The sequence below is a fragment of the Fukomys damarensis genome, unplaced genomic scaffold, assembly GCF_012274545.1.
Source record: "Fukomys damarensis isolate Sample0158 unplaced genomic scaffold, DMR_v1.0_HiC HiC_scaffold_20, whole genome shotgun sequence".
In the NCBI taxonomy this organism is placed as follows: domain Eukaryota; kingdom Metazoa; phylum Chordata; class Mammalia; order Rodentia; family Bathyergidae; genus Fukomys; species Fukomys damarensis.
In genome coordinates, this window is record NW_022900932.1 from 12,923,448 (window position 1) to 12,942,039 (window position 18,592).

An 18,592-nucleotide genomic window follows, 5' to 3' on the forward strand; every position below is an offset into this window, starting at 1 on the left:
AAAAAAAAAAAAAAAAAGAGGCGGCACACGTGTGCTGCTCTCAAATCACCATGCTCAGGTATTTGATGCTCAGTTTCCTCAGGCACAACTCAGGCAATATTCTGGAATGTTCTGTGGGAAGGCACAGCCCTGGGAATTGAGCCAGTGCTCAGGACAGCCTCTCTGTAAGAGGACCCCATGCCCCGCTTGGGCTCCAGACAGACCTGGGAGCATGGTATGTAACTGAATTTGGCCTAATTACCTAACAGCACCTGGGAACAACCTGTACTAACAGAGTTGGGTGTCAGGGTGCTTGGAAGTCAGGAGCTGAGAGGCAGCCTCCAGATCCCTCACAGGTATTTGTAGAACCAGTGCCAGGAGCCAGAACCTTTGTATCCCTTAACTTCTTGGATGCACAGAAGCCAGGGTGGGTGGTACCATTTCTGTCCTACAGATAAGGAGGCTGAGGTTCAGAATGACACACTTGGCACCGAGTCACCGAGGCAAAAGGAGTAGAGAAGAGGTTGGGACCACATCCTCTGTACATGCTCTTCCCAATGCCTGTTTCAAACTCAAATGCCCTTCCCTGCCCTCCTCTCCGGCTGTTTTGTTCTTGGGAGCCTCGAAGGCAGGGGTTCTGTCCTCTGCAAAGCCTTTCCTTAAGCTTCCAGGCTTGAGGCCCCTCCACTGTCCTTCCTAGAGCGCTGTTGTGGTGACAGAGGTGTTGTCAGAAGGTCATCCCCTCCACATTGGTTCTGCCTATCACCCGGAGCCCCCAGAGGGCAAGGATGGTGGCCACCTCCCTCACACTCCGTCTGGTGCCCCGCACAGGGCCAGGGATGCAGGGCCTCTGTGAGGAGACACATTTACCTTCATCTCCCTGACTACCTGGCCAGAAGGACCAAGACCCCTGTGTGTGAGCATGGAGTTGGGGGCTTCAGATACAGGATTTCACCTTAGGAGAAGAAGGGACAGGGCCCAAGGTCACTGCCAGGACTATGTGGGACCTGAGCTTACTGCCCCTCCCCCTGCCATGGCCAAAAGACAGAATGAACAGGCTCACCGTTTTAAAGCATTCGGGTCCTGCAACTGCGGGACCGGAATTTCAGGTCTGGCGAAGTGAGTCAGGATGGATACCTTCATGTCAGGTGCTTCCACGGAGACAGAGGGCTGTCCCCTGCACTGAGTCACAAGCCAGCCCTGCTCTGCAATGCCTCGGAGGCCTCCATTCGGGCAGGTCCGCACCTTGCCTCTGTCCTCCTGGGATACAGCCTGGCCTGAGACCTAGGCGTGCTGGGCCCAGAGCAGGGCTGTCCAGGTCTGAGCTCTGGCCCTGCCCTATGCTAACTGAGTGATCTCAAACAAGTCACTGACCTTCCAAGTCTCAGCTTATTAAGCTCTTCAGAAGGGTGAAAGGAGAGAATGCATGTGTAGCATTTACTGGGCAGGTAGATGCGGCAAGGATGAGATGAACGTGAATCCCACTCACCGATTAGCAGTGGCACAGGCTGAGTATTTCTTATCCAAAATGCCTGGGACCAAGGGAGTTGGGGATTTCAGATTTTTTTTTTTTTTTTTTTCGGATTCTGGACCATTTGTCTATACCAAATGAAATACCTTGGGTAATGGGGTCCAAGTCTGAACACTAAATTCATTTAGGTTTCATACATACCACACAGATAGCCTGAATAACAGGCTATTTTTTGAGACAGGGTCACACTGCATAGTTCAGACTGGCCTCAACCTCACTATGTAGCCCCAGGTAGCCTTAAACTCAAAGGGATCCTCCTGCCTCGGTCCCTCGAGTGCTGGGACTACAGGCGTGCACCATCATACCCAGCTCAAGAACACAGACTTTTGGATTAGGAATGCTCTTTCTGTAGAATAATGGTAGTATTGAAAATCACTGGACGGCGGTAATTGGAGCAACAGTCTTCGTATTAGTAGCTGTGATGTGAGTAGAAGAACTATTATTAGTGGCACTAAGAGGAAGGGGATTAGCGATATTGTGTGTTGCCAGCCCAGCCCCAAGGACAGTGAGGGACGGGTGCTGGGAAGATTCGCAGACAAACAGGAAGTTGGGCATGGTGACTCTAACAGGTCTTCTGCCCTCCAACATTCACGCCTGAGACTAAAAGCAGGAAGAGAGCAGCAAGACTACCATGCTTCCTTATCCTTATCCGGCCCCTCCTGAGCTTTCCTGTTGGACACCGGGCATCCTTCCCCCCACAGCTGTTCTCTACCACTGTCATTCCTTCTCTGTGGGGCAGGGTACTGGCGTATAGCAAAGGACAGTTTCCCCCGGCATCACCTTGGGAAGAGGTATTGTAGCCCTGATACCTGGGAGCATCGGTCTAACACCTTATCCCTCAAATGACTTAAGTTCCATGCCTGCCCTGGCCACCCAGACCCACTCTTGGATACAACAGGCCACACCAGGTGGCCAGCACAGGGTCTTAAGAGATGGCCCAAAAGGAGGAAGACACCTGCTTCCTTGCAGTGTCCACTACCCTGCTAGTCTGAGTGCATGTTGTATATGGCCTTAGGTGGCCCCTGTGTCAGGGCTGCCGCACCACAGGGCTGGCTGCCTGCTCCCCAGACCCACTTCTGTGCCTCTGGCTGAGATGCCATCTTTGTGTCACCTGCCCAGGCGTGTGAGTGACACTGAACTAAGGGGGAGCTGTCCACCCATGGCAGGGCCCAGGACTGGAGTCCGGAGGTCAGTGTTGTCTGAGGCTAGGCACTATGCCCTCAAGGAGACCGGGACTTTGACCCCTGGGGGACACTGCAGATCCTTCCTTAGAGGAGCAGCGCCTTGCCTTTCTTCCCTTTGCTTTTTCAGACAAAATCTTGCTATGGAGGCCAGGTTGGCCTTGAACTTGTGGTGATCCTCCCGCCTTAGGCCCTGGAGTGCTGGGATTACAGACATGCACCACTACACCTGGCCAGGTTTTTCTCAACCCTCAGTTCTCTGTTTGGAGGCGGAGGAGGAGATTCATACAAAGAGGTCCTGGCCCCAGGGGAGGGTTTGTGAAGCTCTCCCTGGGACCACTGAGGCACCCATGCTTCCAACAGCCCACAATGAGGCACGTGGGTGTCCCCACTATGCTGTCCCACCACCTGGCTTCCCCATGGGGCTCCGTGATGTACCCATTTCTGTCTGCTTGTGCCAGAAGCAGAGGGCAGGTCTACATAGCCATGGACGCTGTATGCAGCAGCCCTCACCTCCAGGCCTTAGGCAGATGCTTTATTGGGAGGAAGTGATTTTACACATCTGGGCTGCACCTCTGAGAAGGGCTCTGGAGCCCACAGAGCCAGGAAACCAGAATAACAGCAATTACATCACTCCCTGGGCTGAGGGTACTCAGGAGGGGCAGACCTGAAGAGCAGCAGGAGTTCAGGGCTGAACTGGGGTGCGTGCCCTGTGGACAGTGGTCCTGGGGCCCAGAGTGAAGGCTGCTGCTGGGGACCCACAGCAGAGACAAGCTGCAGCCCATGAGACAGCCCTAGCAGTGCACGCAGCTGCAGTCCCCAGAGGAAGGGGAGAGACAAAGGAAGAAGTCAGGAGAGTGGCGGGGAGGGAGGGACAGAGGGAGAAAGAACAGTGAGTGAGACAGGAGAGAGACAATTTAGACAGGGGGAGGACTGTTCTGCTCTCCTAAGAGGCCTCAGGCTTCCAGGAAATGCACCCCCATCCCCACCCCCACCTCTGAGGGCAGCTTCCCTCCCCACAGGGCACCGACCCAATTCTGATCTTGGCTCAACCGGCCCCAATGTGTGACTGCAGCTTGGGACTTAACCTCTCTGAACTCCAGTTTCCTCATGTGGAAAAGGACAGGAGCTTTCCATTGCGGGAGGGCGTAGGGGCTCACTTATATGCCCCAAAGGCAGGTGGCTCTCCCTGAACTGCTCCAGCCTAGTTCAGGCTGGCTTGGGGGCTTCCCCACCCAGCAATGGAGTCTGGTGACACCGCCTCCTTCCTGAGCATGTCCCTGCTTGGCCTGGGCCCAGAGCTCTCTGAGGGTATAGACAATCTCCAGGGTTACCTGGGTGCCAATCACCTGGTCTGCACATAACAGGTGCCAGGAGCTGGTCTCGCAGGGGTGAATTTAGCTTATCCTTTTCTCAAGAGTTTCTGCTGTCATTGCAATTATAAGCCTATCTGAAAGGCAGACTCCTAACTTTTTTCTCCCAGTAATTCCTTTTTCCTGCCAGAACTGCTGAACTGGGGTCTCTTCACCCCAAACAGATGAGACCTTTGGAATTCCCTCCAGGAGTCTAACTCCAGGCAGTGTCTCCCATCTGGCTGGCCCCAACAAGTGAGGAAATGATCCTAGGAATATAAGGATGCATATGGTAAGGATTTGCTGCGAGGCAAGAAAGCCATTGGCCAGTGTGCCTCCTGAGCCAGTAAGCTTGAGGTGCTGTTTCCTTCTGAGGCCCAGGAAGAGCAATTGCAGCACGTTCAACCACCTGCTGGGCCACCACCCTGTCCCCAGTGAGGGGAATTACCACTTTTCACTGCAAAACACAAACACCTGGTTGCCTGGGCAGTACCCTGCCAGGGTGACGTGATCCAGACAGTCCCTTGAGAAGCAGCAGGGTTGCCATGGAAACAGGACTGCTGCCACTCCAGCCAAGAGACCTGGATTCTAGAGCCACTGGACCCCAAACTTAGAGATGGGAAATATGTGCAGCGCCCTAAGGAGATGTCAGCTTGGCTAGTGCTAAGTCCTTTGTACCCAGCATCTCCTGAGGTTAGGAGACAAGGCCAGGGTCACACACAGCATAAGTGCTGGAGGTGGACTGAACCCAGGCTCAGTTTGATCCCAGAGCTAGAGCTGGACCCCTATCCTAGGCTGCCCTGACTCTGGCTTCCAGCTCCGGGCCCTCTTGGTCCTGGACCAGCCCTGTTCCACAAGTGAGTTGAACCGGGCCCAAGGGCCAAAGGAAAGTTGGAGAGAGGGGGAGCTGAGGCCTGCAGACTGAGACCCAGAGCCACCAGGACCCACCCCCAGCCTGACTACTCTGCTCACTGAGCTGGGCAGCTCATGCTGGCCCCAGGGATGGCCTGTTGGCCAAGGTCTTCCTCCCTGCCCCGGGTGCCAGATTGGCCCTGGTGCAAGTGATCCCAGTGAGGGGAGAGAAGGCCTGACTTGGAGAGAAGGGGTGCCGTCCTTGGAGGCACTCACCCTCCACTCTTCCTCCCCAAGGTCTATCCATTCATCACCATCGATCCATGCATCCTTCATCTTGTTAGACAAAGCACTGTGTGTGTGTGCGGGGGGGGTCACTCTGTGCCTCAGTTTCCCAGTCTGTACAGTGGGTTGGGTTGTGAGGCTCAGCACTGAGGTTCAACAAACACCCAGCTCTCTCCTTCCTTTCCATCTTGAGTTTTGGGAAAGGCTGCCAGGGAGACTTTGTGAGAGGGAAGCCCTCAAGGGGCTTGCTCAGGACACAGCTGGGTGCTGCTGTCTGCTGCTCCCTCCTGTAGGTGGCCTCCTCCCCCTCTGGGCGCAGCCTCCTCTACTGGGGGTGCCAGAAAGGTGCTCTCAACTGCATGGGAGGCTGCTGTTTTAGGTAGAGCTGAAGGCTGCTGGCCTGGGGCCCCAGGGAGGGCTGTTTCCCTGGCTGGATGGGGTTCTCCTCATCTCCTGCCTGAAGGAGGTGGGTATAGCTGGCATTCCCCTTGGCCCCACTACTTACACAAACAAGGTCCATATTCTCCAGACCCAGGGTTTTGTTTTTGTTTGTATAAGTGGAACCCCAGGAGTGTGAACACCAGCACATCTGGGATAAAACTGCTAACACATGTAAGGCAATTAATTAGTCAACACCAGGCCCTGTTCTAAGCACTGTGTATGTATTAGCTCACTTCATACTTAAAATGTAGACATTGAGATCCTCTCTTAACAGCCCACTGTGGTGACACAGGCCTGTAAGTCCCAGGACTTGGGAAGCTGAGGCAGTAGGATCACCACAAATTCAAGGCCAGCCTGAACTACACAGCAAGACCTTGTCTCAAAACAAAGGAACAAACAGATCTTCCCTTATCAAATGAGGAGTCCACGGCACACAAAGCGCAAGCGACTTTTCTGAGATCACACAGTTGGTGAGCCGGGGGCTGGGTGGGATTTGGAGCTGGGCAGGCTGCTGTTCTTCTCTGTGAAATAGCTGCATAGTTTCTCCAAAGAGCACTTGAAGCTGGGGCAGCCCAGGCTCTTTGCTCCTCACTGTCCATGAGGCCTTGAGGGCCAAGTGAGCGCAAAGAAGGGAATGGGTGTGACCTACCAATGGGGCAAGTCACCGTCACATACTCAGTACAGCTCAGTCTTTACATATCTTCCCCAGGACTTCACAGTAACCCATTCATAGACCAAGGGCGTCAGACGTCGGCTTTAGGGTCCCACATTCTTGCTTGAATCACAATTCTGTCTCTTTTTAGCCAGGATGCCTTGGTCAAATCACTTCATCTATCTAAACCTCAGTTCCCTCATCTGTAAAATGGGGTGGACATGAGTACGTGGGATGGTGATGACGGGCGAAGAGTGGGTTTATACTTGCTGATCCAGTGTGTGCTGTATCAGGACTGAAAGGGGTAGAAATCAGATCTCTTCCTAATCCGACACTTTTCCTTGACCTGCCCTAGCCCTGTAAGGCTAAACGAGCAAGACTGATAATAATTATACCACCATTAATTCCTGTCTGGCTAACCCACAAGGTAATACAAGGCTGTGGTTTGCAATGCTTACTCAGAAAGTTCCATAACCAACTCACCCACTTCCTGCCAAGCCCCTGCTCCGTTTCATTCTCGCACCTTGGAATCTTCTGAAATCCCTCCTCTGGGGGTGAGAATGCTAAGCTGCATCTTAAAACCAAAGCTCTGGCTTCCTTAATCCTCTTACCTGGCTCTTTCCTCTGCAGAATTAATTGCTGTGGATGGTTCTGCGAACAGAATGCATCCTGGGGTGCCCTGGGGGGGTGGAAGGGGAACTGTTCTGCCAGAACCTCTGTCCCCTGTGTTCCTTTGGGTTGGGCAGCTGGGGGGCAGATCTAGAAAGTCTCAGGAAGGCTGCACTGTGCCTGCAGGGTGGCAACACGGTGGCCCTGCATCTCCAGAGGGGCTGCTCCACCCACAAGGAAGCAGGGATGGCCTGGCCAGAGATCTGGTTCCAGGTCTGTTCCAACTGAGACCACCTGCCCACTCCCCAAGCCTCAGCATCTTCCTCAAAGTGGGAACGGTCCTGCCGTGGTCATCCACAGAGCTGGGCTTCATCCTGGGAGGGATTCTGCCCCTTTTCCTCTGGTGGAATGGAAATATTAATTTATTTCAAAGGAACAAGGGCTGCATGTATGCTGTGTCTATAGATAGATAGATAGATAGATAGATAGATAGATAGATAGATAGATATAGATATAGATATCAATAGATATCTTTGTCTGCTGGCCCTGAGCTCAGAGTTCTGGCACCAGAAGTGAATCATCCTTGCTCTTCAAACTCCTGGGTCCCCAATCAGGTGTGGTCACACACACACACACACACACACACACACACACACGTATATATACCTGTACTCTCAGCACACAGGAGGCTGAGGCAGGAGGATTGCTGTGAATTTAAGGCCAGCCTGTGCTACATAGTGAGACCCTGTCTCAAAAAGCCAAACCAACCTATTTTTCACTTTGAGCTTTCTGACACCCATGACTTCAGCATCTTCCCGTGGCCTTGAAATGGTCCCAATGTCACAGACTGAAGGGAGAAAGTCATGCTGGGTAGGGCACAGATTGTCTTCTTTACCTGGAGCATCCTGGAGTGTGGACCAGGCAACGTGGCCCACAAGATAGCTTAAGGGGTCTGGGGTCCTCGTGAGAAGACCACTGCCAGCTGGCTTCCCACCTTGGGGATGCTGTGACTTCCAGTAAGCAAGTCCCCCTGGGTGTTCACTGGAACTCTTTTCTAAGCCCACCACCTCCCCCTGTGATGGGCAGAGAGAGGGCCCAGGCTCCAGCTCATGAACGGAGGTACCTGTCCCTCTACTTGGACCCAGGCATGGCTGCACCTGTCTTTATTGTGACCATTTCTGAATGTGGCAAGGGAGACTGGCCTACCAGTTACGGGCCTGATACAAAATTTCCTTTTACAATTCCTACGTGGAAGTCAAAGTGAGAGAGTGAAACGCTTAACAACGAAATCACAACCTGAGCAGACTAGAATCCAGCTGAAATGCCAAGGGTGCGGTTTGGGTGACTGAACCCCAGACACTGCAGCTGCCTTGCCCATAGCCTGTCTGCCCCCTGTGCACGCTGTGACCATCGCTGGTGCTTTCTGCCTTCCCGTGGGGCTATCAGATACTGGAAGGTTTATCCACCACTGTGCCGGGACAATGATAAACACCTTCTCTCTGTCTCCAAGGTGGGGAGCAGACATGGTTCCAGCAGGATGAGCCCAGGTGCCCCCAGCAGCAGTGCTTAACAACTATGTTTTTTAGTGACTTCCTTCTCAACTGTGGGGTTTTCTAGGACCCTCCTAAAGTAGTGGGGTGCCTGGGATATTCCTTGAAGATCTCCACCTGGAAAGCCCTCTCAGACATGCTGCCTAGCCTCTCCACCATGTGCCTTATTAACCGTCAGCCTCTACTTTGCAGACCCCCAGGCATGGACTCCCAGCTAGGCTCTGGACTGGGGCTGCTGAGGGTCCAGGAAAGAGGAATAGGCTCATTTTCAGAGGGGTTTGCGCCTCCTGTGACCATCCGGCCCCTGGACCTCTCCTCCCCCGTGGGCTGGTGTCCTTGCACACCCACCACCACCACCTTTCCTTTTGGACAGGCCTGGAAAGGAGACGTCTCGCAGTCTGGCCTCAGAGGCCCTGTGTCCTGTACACAAGGCTCTGTGGGACATGGCGGGGCAGTGGGGGCGGGGGTGGTGGTGATGAGCTAATCCAGCAGATGAGAGGGAGACAGACAGGAAGAGTGGCCTCCCAACAAGCAGAGGCCTGTCCCTTGGCTCTCGGGGAACCAGAGAAACTGCTGAGCCAGCCAGGAGACAGGCTCTCCTCTCACGCTCCCCACCAACCCCAACCAGGCAGGAAGAAGACCACAACAACGAGCGCTGCAGGTCCTCCTCACAAGCAATTCATGTCCCCTGCAGAAAGTGTGGAAATAAAGGTGTTGCTTCCTACCCCCCAGACAGATCCATTCCTTGTGTGCTGACATTTCTGGATAGTCCCTTCGTGGTCTGTGCTTAGGTACATCCATGTTTTGATTTTAGTGCCTGGCTGAGGTCACACAAGCATACCAGCATTTTGTTACTGTTTGAAAAAGTTAACAGTACCAGTCCTGAGCATTTGCCCGCAGGCCTAGTTTTTAAAGACTAAGCGGGCTCGGAAAGGCTCAGCCCCTTTTCCTGGGCCTGCGGGCTGTTTCCACAGCTGCCCTCATTCCTGGTGGCACAGCTCCCCAACCCCCACAGTGCACTCCCACCACTCCAGGGACCATGCGAGTGACCTGCCTCTCCCCAGGTCCTCGGCTTGGGAACATCATGTCCACAAAGCCCCTCCCACTGTCCCTCTTCTCCGAGAGCAGAGCCAGGCCACCGGATCCCAGGCCTCATCCCTCCGGGGAGCTAGAAGCCAGCCAGGGCCACTGCCCCAGGACAACCTGCCCTGCTGAGTCATCCAAGGTCACTCAGAAGAGGGGGTAGCTCCCAGAGGCAAGTCCTGGTCCAGGAGCCACGTGACCCACCTCCATCTCCTTCTCTGAGCCTGCTTCCCCCTCTGTAAATGGGCTCGCTCACAAGAGCTCCCAGCATTAGGAGGCAAGCGCAAAACAGGTTTCATCCAACACACAGAGCTGGCTGCCAGTCAGCTCCCAGGGGCCTGATGATGAAATCCAGAGCCCTTTCCAGGGGGGCCCAGCAGCAGGAAGGAAGCCCTGTCCCTCCTCCACATCCCAGCCCTGCTGAACTCAGAGGTGGGGGTGGAGTGGTGTCCTGGAGGAAGTCTGTGCTGGCCTTGAAAAGGTGCCCCAGCCTACCCTCGGCAGCTTGCTGCTCAAGGGCAAGGCCTCCTCTGCCTGCTGTCTCTGGAGGCTCTGAAGACGGGGAACAAATCCCCCTGCAGTTCGCACCCACCAATCCTGCCTGCTCGCGGGGCGGCCGCAAGCCGTTTTTCACGCAGAGCTGAGCACAGCTTTGTCTTTAGAGAGACAGCTCTGGCAGGGTGTCTCTGAATGAGGCCATTTGTCCTCCCTGGTGATGGGAAGGCAGCTGCGTGCTCTGGGGTGGGCAGAGGCAGAGAAGGTTGGAGAGCAGCTATGGGAAAGCAGGGAGGTAGAAATTCAAGCTGGCCACCAACAGAGTCCGAGGATGTCCCTGCCACCACAGGGGTTTGGGAACCCTCCATTTCGCCAGGTAGGGGTGAGAAGGTTTGTTCTCAAAGACCTGGGCAGAGAGGGGTTGAGGTCCCACCCTCCCCTGGATTAAGGAGTTCCAGGGTAGGCCAAGTGGAGATGACTTGGCTGGATGATGACCCTGTCCCCACTTAGGGATCAGTCAGGGCTGCCGCACAGAGCTGTGGTAGAAGCCCCCTCAGAACCCCCCCATAAGCCCCTTCCTCTGGGGACCACAGGCTACAGAAAGGAATGGGAACCACATTCCTGGTTCTCCATCTCCCATGTTGGCTGGGCCCAGGGCATGTCTCAGTCCCTCCCAAGCACATCAGGGAACCCAGGCCCACCGAGCAGACATTTGGGGACAGAGCTGGACAGAAGCTTTCTTGGGCTTCTACTAAGACCACAGGCTTAGAACAGAGGGCAGATGGCGCATGTCCACGGGGCCAGGCTGGCTTCCAAATCACAGAGTGGCAGATGACAGGAGGGTCAGGGCATGGTCCTTGTCCCAAGAGGGAAGCGACCGGACTGGACAGAGTCGGTGGAGAATGAGAGCTCAAGGCTGCCATCCAAGGTTGGTGCCTTCTCCCAGAGAGCAAATGTGGGAAACTCTGACATTATTTCAAGTCACCTTGCTATGTGACCAGAGATGTCTGCAGCCCACATTGAGCCTACAGTAGCCACTCTGTGAGTTCTTAATTGACATGCACCTCTGTCTGTCCTTAAGGATGTGGCCACTTCCAGGGGGCAGGGTGTATCAGGGGCTGACTCTTCCTGTTAGGAACGATCTCCTGAGCTCTGAGTCCCTTCCTCAAGTCTGGCTGCCACCTCTCAGGACAGCCCTGGGAAGACCGGTGCCCTGCCCACCTGCCCATGTTTCCACCTTGCCAATTGTAGTGGGACATGTCAGGCAGCTGTCACTGTCTCAAGGAGACAGTCAGGGCACTAAGAAAGGCAGCAGGCACTCTAGGTACTATCTGACCTGGGGTGGGTGCTCTCTGTTTGGCTCTTGGGCTCCCTGCTAGCATCCTCTGTTCTATTTCAACATGCACTTGCTGCTGGGAGGGGTTAGGTGATTGGGTGCAGATTTACTCAAGTGTGGGACACAGCCGAGGTACACAGAGGCTCCTGGGCATCTTGGACATGGCCTCTGCCGGGTGCTTGGCACCCACCTAGCCAGCAGGAGTGGATATCTGGGTGCTGAGGAGCTGACATTTCAGCACAGCCTGCCAAGTCCCTAAGGCTGGCACGTGGCAGCGGGGTGGGAACGGTATGCAAGAGAAGGGAGACATCAAGGTGCTAGGGGCTGGGCAGGTGACCTTTGGGAGGAGGGGGCGGGGAGCAGCTGGCCCCCAGCTGCCTTCGCGGAGGATGCTGACTGCATGCGCACGCGTGCTCATGCTCCTGTGTGCGCGCAGAGGCTAAAGGCTGCACCAGAACAAAGAGCTGGGGGCTGGGCACCAAGGGCCCCACGTGGAGCCGATTGCCAGCACGGCTCGGTGCAGCGTCTGGCTGCACTCAGCTCCGGACCGCCCGGCTCCGATTCGCGGGCACACACACACACACACACACACAGGAGGCACACGAGGCGCCGCCCCACGATGCCCAGCCAAGCTCTGTAAGCGCACTGTTACCGAGGCTCTCAGCGTCGTGGCTTGCAGCCAGCTCGCCTGACAAAGCACCTCTCCGCCCCCATGATCTCATCCGTGCTCCTGGCCCCAGCTCACAGCTACAGACGAGGAGGGGGAGGCAGGGAGGGAGAGACAGGGACACCGGTGTGCACACTGGCGCACGGCACACAGGATCACACTGGCCTGGCCACACATGCATGCACCCACAAAGCCATACACCACAGCCCACACTGCCCATGGACAGCCACACACACACACACACACACACACACACACACACACACACACACCCCCCAAGCCCATACTCCACAGCTTTACATCCATCCCAAAGCCCACAACCCACACAACTGCTAGGCACACACATACCCACAAAGCCCACATCCCACACAGCCACACAGGCACTCACACATACAAGCTACTACACCACACACAGCCAACACGCCACACTGCCAGACACACGTACCCAAGCCAAGCGGTGTCCCTGGACAGTTGTGCACGCAAAGGCACATAAATACCTGAGACTCTCACACAGCCACGCACACTAGCTCCATACACAATACATATACATATACAGTCATGTACATGCACCACAGACAGATACACCAGGCACGCACACAAGATGGCCACACACACGTGCTCACACTTCATGGCCACATCCACACAGCCACGCACTCCACACACACACAGCCAGGCAAGTGTGTGCAACCATATGCACCTCACACAGGGAGAAACCTAGAAAGACACAGAGAGGAGCAGGAAGCCAGACATGGACGAGGGCCACAAGGGAGGGACAGATAGATGCCAGAGACCCACAGGGATGCAGAACAGGGAAGATGGTACAGGTACCTCTGACACAGCAGGTACTCGGACAGACACACAGATAGACAAGGAGACAGGGAGGAGGGAGCACAGAGAACTTGGGTCACAGGCTTTCTGAGGACAGAGAGCTCGAGGAGGCAAGGGTTTCTGGGGCAGGGGACTGGAAACAATGGCTCCTGGCTTTCCAAGCAAGGGACAGCCATGCTTTCTAAGGGGGTGGCCTGGAGAGTGTTGTGTGACAGATATAAGGGCCTGTGCGTGGGATGGGGCTGTGGAGACTGGGAAGAGGAGTATACCGCTGGGGGTGCAGATGAAGGACACACCCAATCCAGGATCCATTTGGTGCCCGTGACACTGGGAAGGCCGTGGAGGCCCTGCTGGAGAGACCTTTGTGGGGCCAGGTGCTCCCAGATCCTGGGCCAGGACAGAAGTCCTCAGATCTAGGACCCAGGCAGCCCTGGAGTAACTGTGACACAGCAGGCAGAGCCAGCCCTCTTTTTGCCTGGGTCAGGAGGCAGGAGTTCAAGCCCAGCCATGCCGTGCATGAGCTGTGTGACCTCAGCCAAGTCCCTGGATCTCTCTGAGCTCCAGGCCCTCATCTATATAAATATAAATAATATCCTGTGCCTCAATATCTCAACTATTGCCAAAACTGAAGACCATCCGGCATGCAATGGCAGGGAAGGAACTCCGTTGGAGGGGCGGCTGGGGGGCCTGAGCCCCTCTCCTCCACAGGGGAGCAGACGGCTCTTCCTCTTTGCCTTCTACCTGTGCACTGCCTTCCTTCGCTTTGCATGGATGGACCCCAGGGCCTCTATCACTGAGCTGCCCCCAGGCCAGTTTTGCCTCTCAAACATCCCTCTCCTCCCCACGGGCCAGTGTCCGCACCCTGACCGTCCCAGGGATCTGCCAGCTGCCCCTCTGAACCCACCCAGGCCCCTATACAGGCCCGACTTTGGTAGCAGGAGAGGTCTGCCAACTGAGAAGCTAGGAATGTTTCCATCACACTCACGACGAAGACCACAAGGCGACCTTCAAGAAGGCCCTGCACGTTCAGTTGTTGCTGACCATGCCAGCCTCACCTTTGCCGCATGTCCCCGCTGGGCTCCAAAACTTACTTCTGACACAAAGCCTCACTCCAGGACCTTTGCGCATTCTGTTCCCTTTACTTGCAAAGGAAGCTCATACTCCTCTTTACCTATTCAATTCTTTCCCGACCTTTGGACACCCATCACAGGGTGGTCGGTGTCCCTGTGACGACCTATGGCTTCCCTGACTTCTCCCCTCATGGGCTAAGCATGGCTTCAGCTTGCATATGTGCCCCACGCATATATACACCTGCAATCATTTGATGGTTTTTTTTCTTCTAGACCAGGGGCCACCATGCTAACACTTGATTCCATGAGTAAAACTGAGCTGGGACTAGCCGTGCTCATTCCTTTACACATGGTCTACGGTTGCTCTGGTTGAGCCCACAAGGCCTAACATAGATTCCATCCAGTCCTTTATGAGAAAAGTATGCAGAGCCCTCCCGCCAGGTCCTGGGTTTCTGCAGCCAGGACCCTGCCTGTTTGGTTTCCCTGGACTGTGGCCCTGGCGGGTACCTGCACATATAGAGCATACACAGGAGATGTGTGTTTTGATAAGGACAGATTTTCCTTGTCTCAATCATATGGACCTGGGGTATTACAACAGCAGATCCCGTCCTGACAGATATGGCCCCTGTGAGATTCCAAAGCCAGTTCTATGCAACAGCGATGTCCCGGCATAGGACAGATTGCAAGCTCGCCCGGCCCTCGCACACCTTTCAGTAAGTACAGCACGATGCCGGGCGTGGGCTGGAAGTCGGCACGGTGGGGGTGGGGATGGGTTCAGGCTCTGGCCAAGTGTGGCTGTGTACTCCCAGGACTTAGGAGGCTGAGGCAGGAGCATCACTGCAATTTGAAGGCCAGCCTGGGCTACACAGTAATTTAAGGTTGCCCGATGTCCGGAAGCCCAACCCAGACACACTCCAGAGAACTGGCTAACTCAGTGACAATGTCGATTTTATCTAAGGGAGATTACTGCTTTTGCATTTTTTTCTTTTCTGATTATTTGTTTTTAATCAATAAAACATATTAATAACACTCAGACACCATCTAAGCACTTTATGTACTTTTAGAAGTTACAATGACCCCTGCAAGATGGGTCCCGTGATCCTTGTAGCCTTCTCGAAGAGATAAACTGAGGCAGAGACCACACACCGAGCGGAGGTCAGGCTAGACGGTCGCAGGTCTGTCTGCTTTCAAGCTTGTGGGGCTGGTGGCCAATGTCAGACTGTATCTTTACTGTGCTTTAAAGCTTGCCAGAATGCTGCCTGGCTCTGTGGGTGGCCCCTACATCCCTCCCACGTGTTGACAGAATCGCAGTGCAGAATAAACCCGTATTATCAGGAACCCTGGATGTACTGCTACATTTTTGTTTTAATTTTGTGCACATATGTGGTTTTTGTTGTTGCTGTTTGGAGACAGGGTCTGGCTAGGTAGCCCAGACTGGTCTCAGACTCTCAGCGATCCTCCTGCCTCAGCCTTCCAAGTGCTGGGATTATAGGCGTGTGCCACCATGCCTGGCTCTTGTGTTTTGTTTTAAATATTTTAAAAATGAACGAATAAATGAACTAATGGGAATGGGCTATAAGGGTCAAGAATGCTGACCCTGGGATACAGCTTTGGGACATTCCAGCCTTGTGACCCTAGGATATCTCTTCTGCTTCTCTGAGCCTCAGTTTTCTCATCTGGTCGAGGGGGACAATCCCAGAGTGATGCCCAGGGATCAATGTGTCACTGAACAGAGGATATGCTCTCTGCTTTAGCACAGGACTCCTTGCTGGCCCTGCAGTGCCCCTGGAGAGCTGGGTGACTCCTCCAAAGAGGCTTTCACACACATAGACCATAGGCCAGTGCCCCGGTTTAGAGTTGAGTCCACTCCCCGCCTCCCAGCGGCGCCCGCGAAGGACCAGCAGACACTTACCCGCAGACTTGGGAGTGAACTTGTCTCGGTTCGCAGCACACACGGCCAGCAGCCTGTAGCCGAGGTCCAGGTCAAAGCCTTGCTGGGCTGCCACCCGACTGACCACCTGCCATAGGGGGAAGCCACGGTGAGCTGTGGTGTTCAAGGACCCTTGGCACCCGGGTCCCGGGTGAAGCGGGCAAGTGGGGCAGGTGAGAGCTGGTCATCTTTAGGGCAGGCTGAGCCAAGGAGTCAGGCACCTCCCAATCCTGGGCTCCAGGAATTCTTGCCCTCCTCCTGCTCCTGAGTTCCTACAGGTAACATTGTGGGGTGCTCACTATCCCTGGCTATTGATAACTCCTCAGCATCTTGCAGGGAACTTTTAGAAATGTAGACTCTGGCCAGGTGCGGCTGCACATACTTATACTCCCAGGACTTAGGAGGCTGAGGCAGGGGCATCACTGCAAATTGAAGCCCAGCCCGGGCTACACAGTAAATTCAAGGCCAGAATGAACTGCAGGCTCTGGCCCCTCCCCACTTTTCCTGTCATCTGTATCCCATGAGTCACACAGGAACTTTGGGACAGAGCCCCCCAAGGAATGCTAGGGAGTCCCTGGCTGGGTGAGGTTCCTGATTCTGCTCTGGACTTGGCTCCATGCCTTAGAAAGGCAGGACTCGGGTACTCTGCCTGCATCTGACCCAGCCCAAGTCTGGGAGTGGCACACCCCACTCCACCCCACCCACCCCCGTCCGTGTCCCCAGAGGTCCCATCCATCTCTCAAGGGAGGGCTGGCAGGCCCCACATGGCTCTGGAGGCCCCTGCGTGTCTGGCTTCACTCCAGCCTTTGCCCGTTCCCAGGTGTCCCATCACTGCCAGGTCTGCTCCCTCTCTGCCCGCCTTCCTCATTAACAGAAGCCAAATTAGGTTTCCTTATTAAGAAGAAAAGGACCTTGGAAAATGGAGGCGCTGTGCGGAACAGCTGGGCTGGCCATGGCTGAGGGGGAAAGGAGCCCCCTACATGTGGCGGCTGAAGCTTCTGAGAAGTGGAGGGCGCTGTTGGCAGGGTCAGGGCCACATGCCCCAGAGGCGCTTGCGGGGCCTCGAGGGGCACTGGCTGCTGGGAGCTCTGGCCTGGGCCTGGGGTCCTTCAGAATGGCTCTCCACTTCACTTCCGGTTTCCAGGGTCTGTGTTTGGAGTGCTAAGGCTGAACAGCGTTGGGAAGACCTGGCCTGCAGGGACCCTTGGAGCAGAGCCCTGGGCCCCTCTCCTAGGGACGCCCTGTGCAGGGTGATGTCTGAGCCTGGCTGGGTGGAGAGGACCCATGTCACATTATGCTGTTTGCACAGCTTCCCTGCTGCAACTGGAAGCCCAGACCTAGCATGCTTCCCTGTCTTTTTCCCACAGACGTCTGGGTGTCACCTCATGTCTCTGGGCGATCCCCAGTGGAAGTGTCTGTGCCATCAGCCTCACAACAAAGACCGAGGCTCCTAACTTGCTGGCCTGCGTGGTATTTCAAGTCTGCTGGCAGCTACCATCTGCAGTTGGGGAGGACGGGGGCCAGGGCCAGTTCCGCTCAGACACTGCCTCAGGAGCCCGCAGGGGGACACAGCCACGCAGCAGTGCAGGGACAGGTGCGGCACTTACAGGGAGTCTGGCTGCAGTCTCGGCTCTCTCTGGAACAGGACCTCCTGACTGGCTCACAGAGGGTTAAAGCCACAGCGCCTAGCCTATAGCCTAGCCTCAGGGAGACCCTGCGCCTGGGTCAGGGCAGGAAGGCAGAGGTCCTGTGTTTGGCCAATACTGGCTCATCCTGTTGCTCTGGTTTTACAAATAATCCTGGCTGGGTTGAGCAAGAGGGGCCTGGTGCTGCTTTTGCGTAGGCTGCAGGTTGCAGGCGACGGCCGGGACACTAGCACATCTGCTTATGGCCAAGTCCCTTGGACCCTGGCATTCAGAGAGGGCAGGAGCCCTCTCTGTCACACAGCACCGGGGTGGCCCTGAGAGTGTTTCATTCCTGTCTCCAGTCCGAGGACCCCGGGAAAGCCCTGCGAGCTGGGCTGTGACTGGCAGCTGGGGTCAGAGAGGCTGCTCCTTCTACGGTGGCAGGAGAGAGTCCCCACCGCATGAAGATCACCCCCAGCACCCCAGCAGCCGGGATAACTGGCCGGGGCCTAGTGTGCTAGCTGGGCTCTCCCTGGGCGAGGGCAGGACATCCAGAATGGTGGCTCAGCCCCACCGCTGGAGGAGGGAGGGAGGCTGAACGCTGCCCTGGAGTGTTTCATTCCTGTCTCCAGTCCGAGGACCCCGGGAAAGCCCTGCGAGCTGGGCTGTGACTGGCAGCTGGGGTCAGAGAGGCTGCTCCTTCTACGGTGGCAGGAGAGAGTCCCCACCGCATGAAGATCACCCCCAGCACCCCAGCAGCCGGGATAACTGGCCGGGGCCTAGTGTGCTAGCTGGGCTCTCCCTGGGCGAGGGCAGGACATCCAGGATGGTGGCTCAGCCCCACCGCTGGAGGAGGGAGGGAGGCTGGCCAGACACAGCACCTCTCACTTGAATGTGCCTGAGCTGCTTAGGGGTCTGCAGCCAAAACGTGTCCATCTGCCGCCCACGGCTAAGTGCAGCTGAATTTCTATCCTCAGCAAAAGCCAGGCCCGGAGTGACCTGGAGTGAACGCCAAGGTCACCCAGGGACCTCGGCAATTGGAGGGAGCCTGTGTGGGGCAGGGTAACCGACTAGGCGGTGGGGAAGGGACGCATTTCCGGCCCCACTATCCTCCCTGGGTGCCCAG

At 55.6% G+C, this 18,592-nt stretch overlaps 1 protein-coding gene across 5 annotated transcripts in view; it reads right to left on the minus strand.

Annotated features, from left to right (window-relative positions):
- Window positions 1-18,592, minus strand: part of Zmiz1 (zinc finger MIZ-type containing 1) — a 149,542-nt gene that overhangs the window by 63,379 nt on the left and 67,571 nt on the right. For all 5 annotated transcript variants that reach the window (XM_010617796.1, XM_010617797.1, XM_033766478.1 and 2 more), the window contains one exon: window positions 15,824-15,929. In XM_010617796.1, coding sequence (XP_010616098.1) covers window positions 15,824-15,929 — 106 coding nt within the window. The remainder of the gene's footprint in view (window positions 1-15,823; window positions 15,930-18,592) is intronic.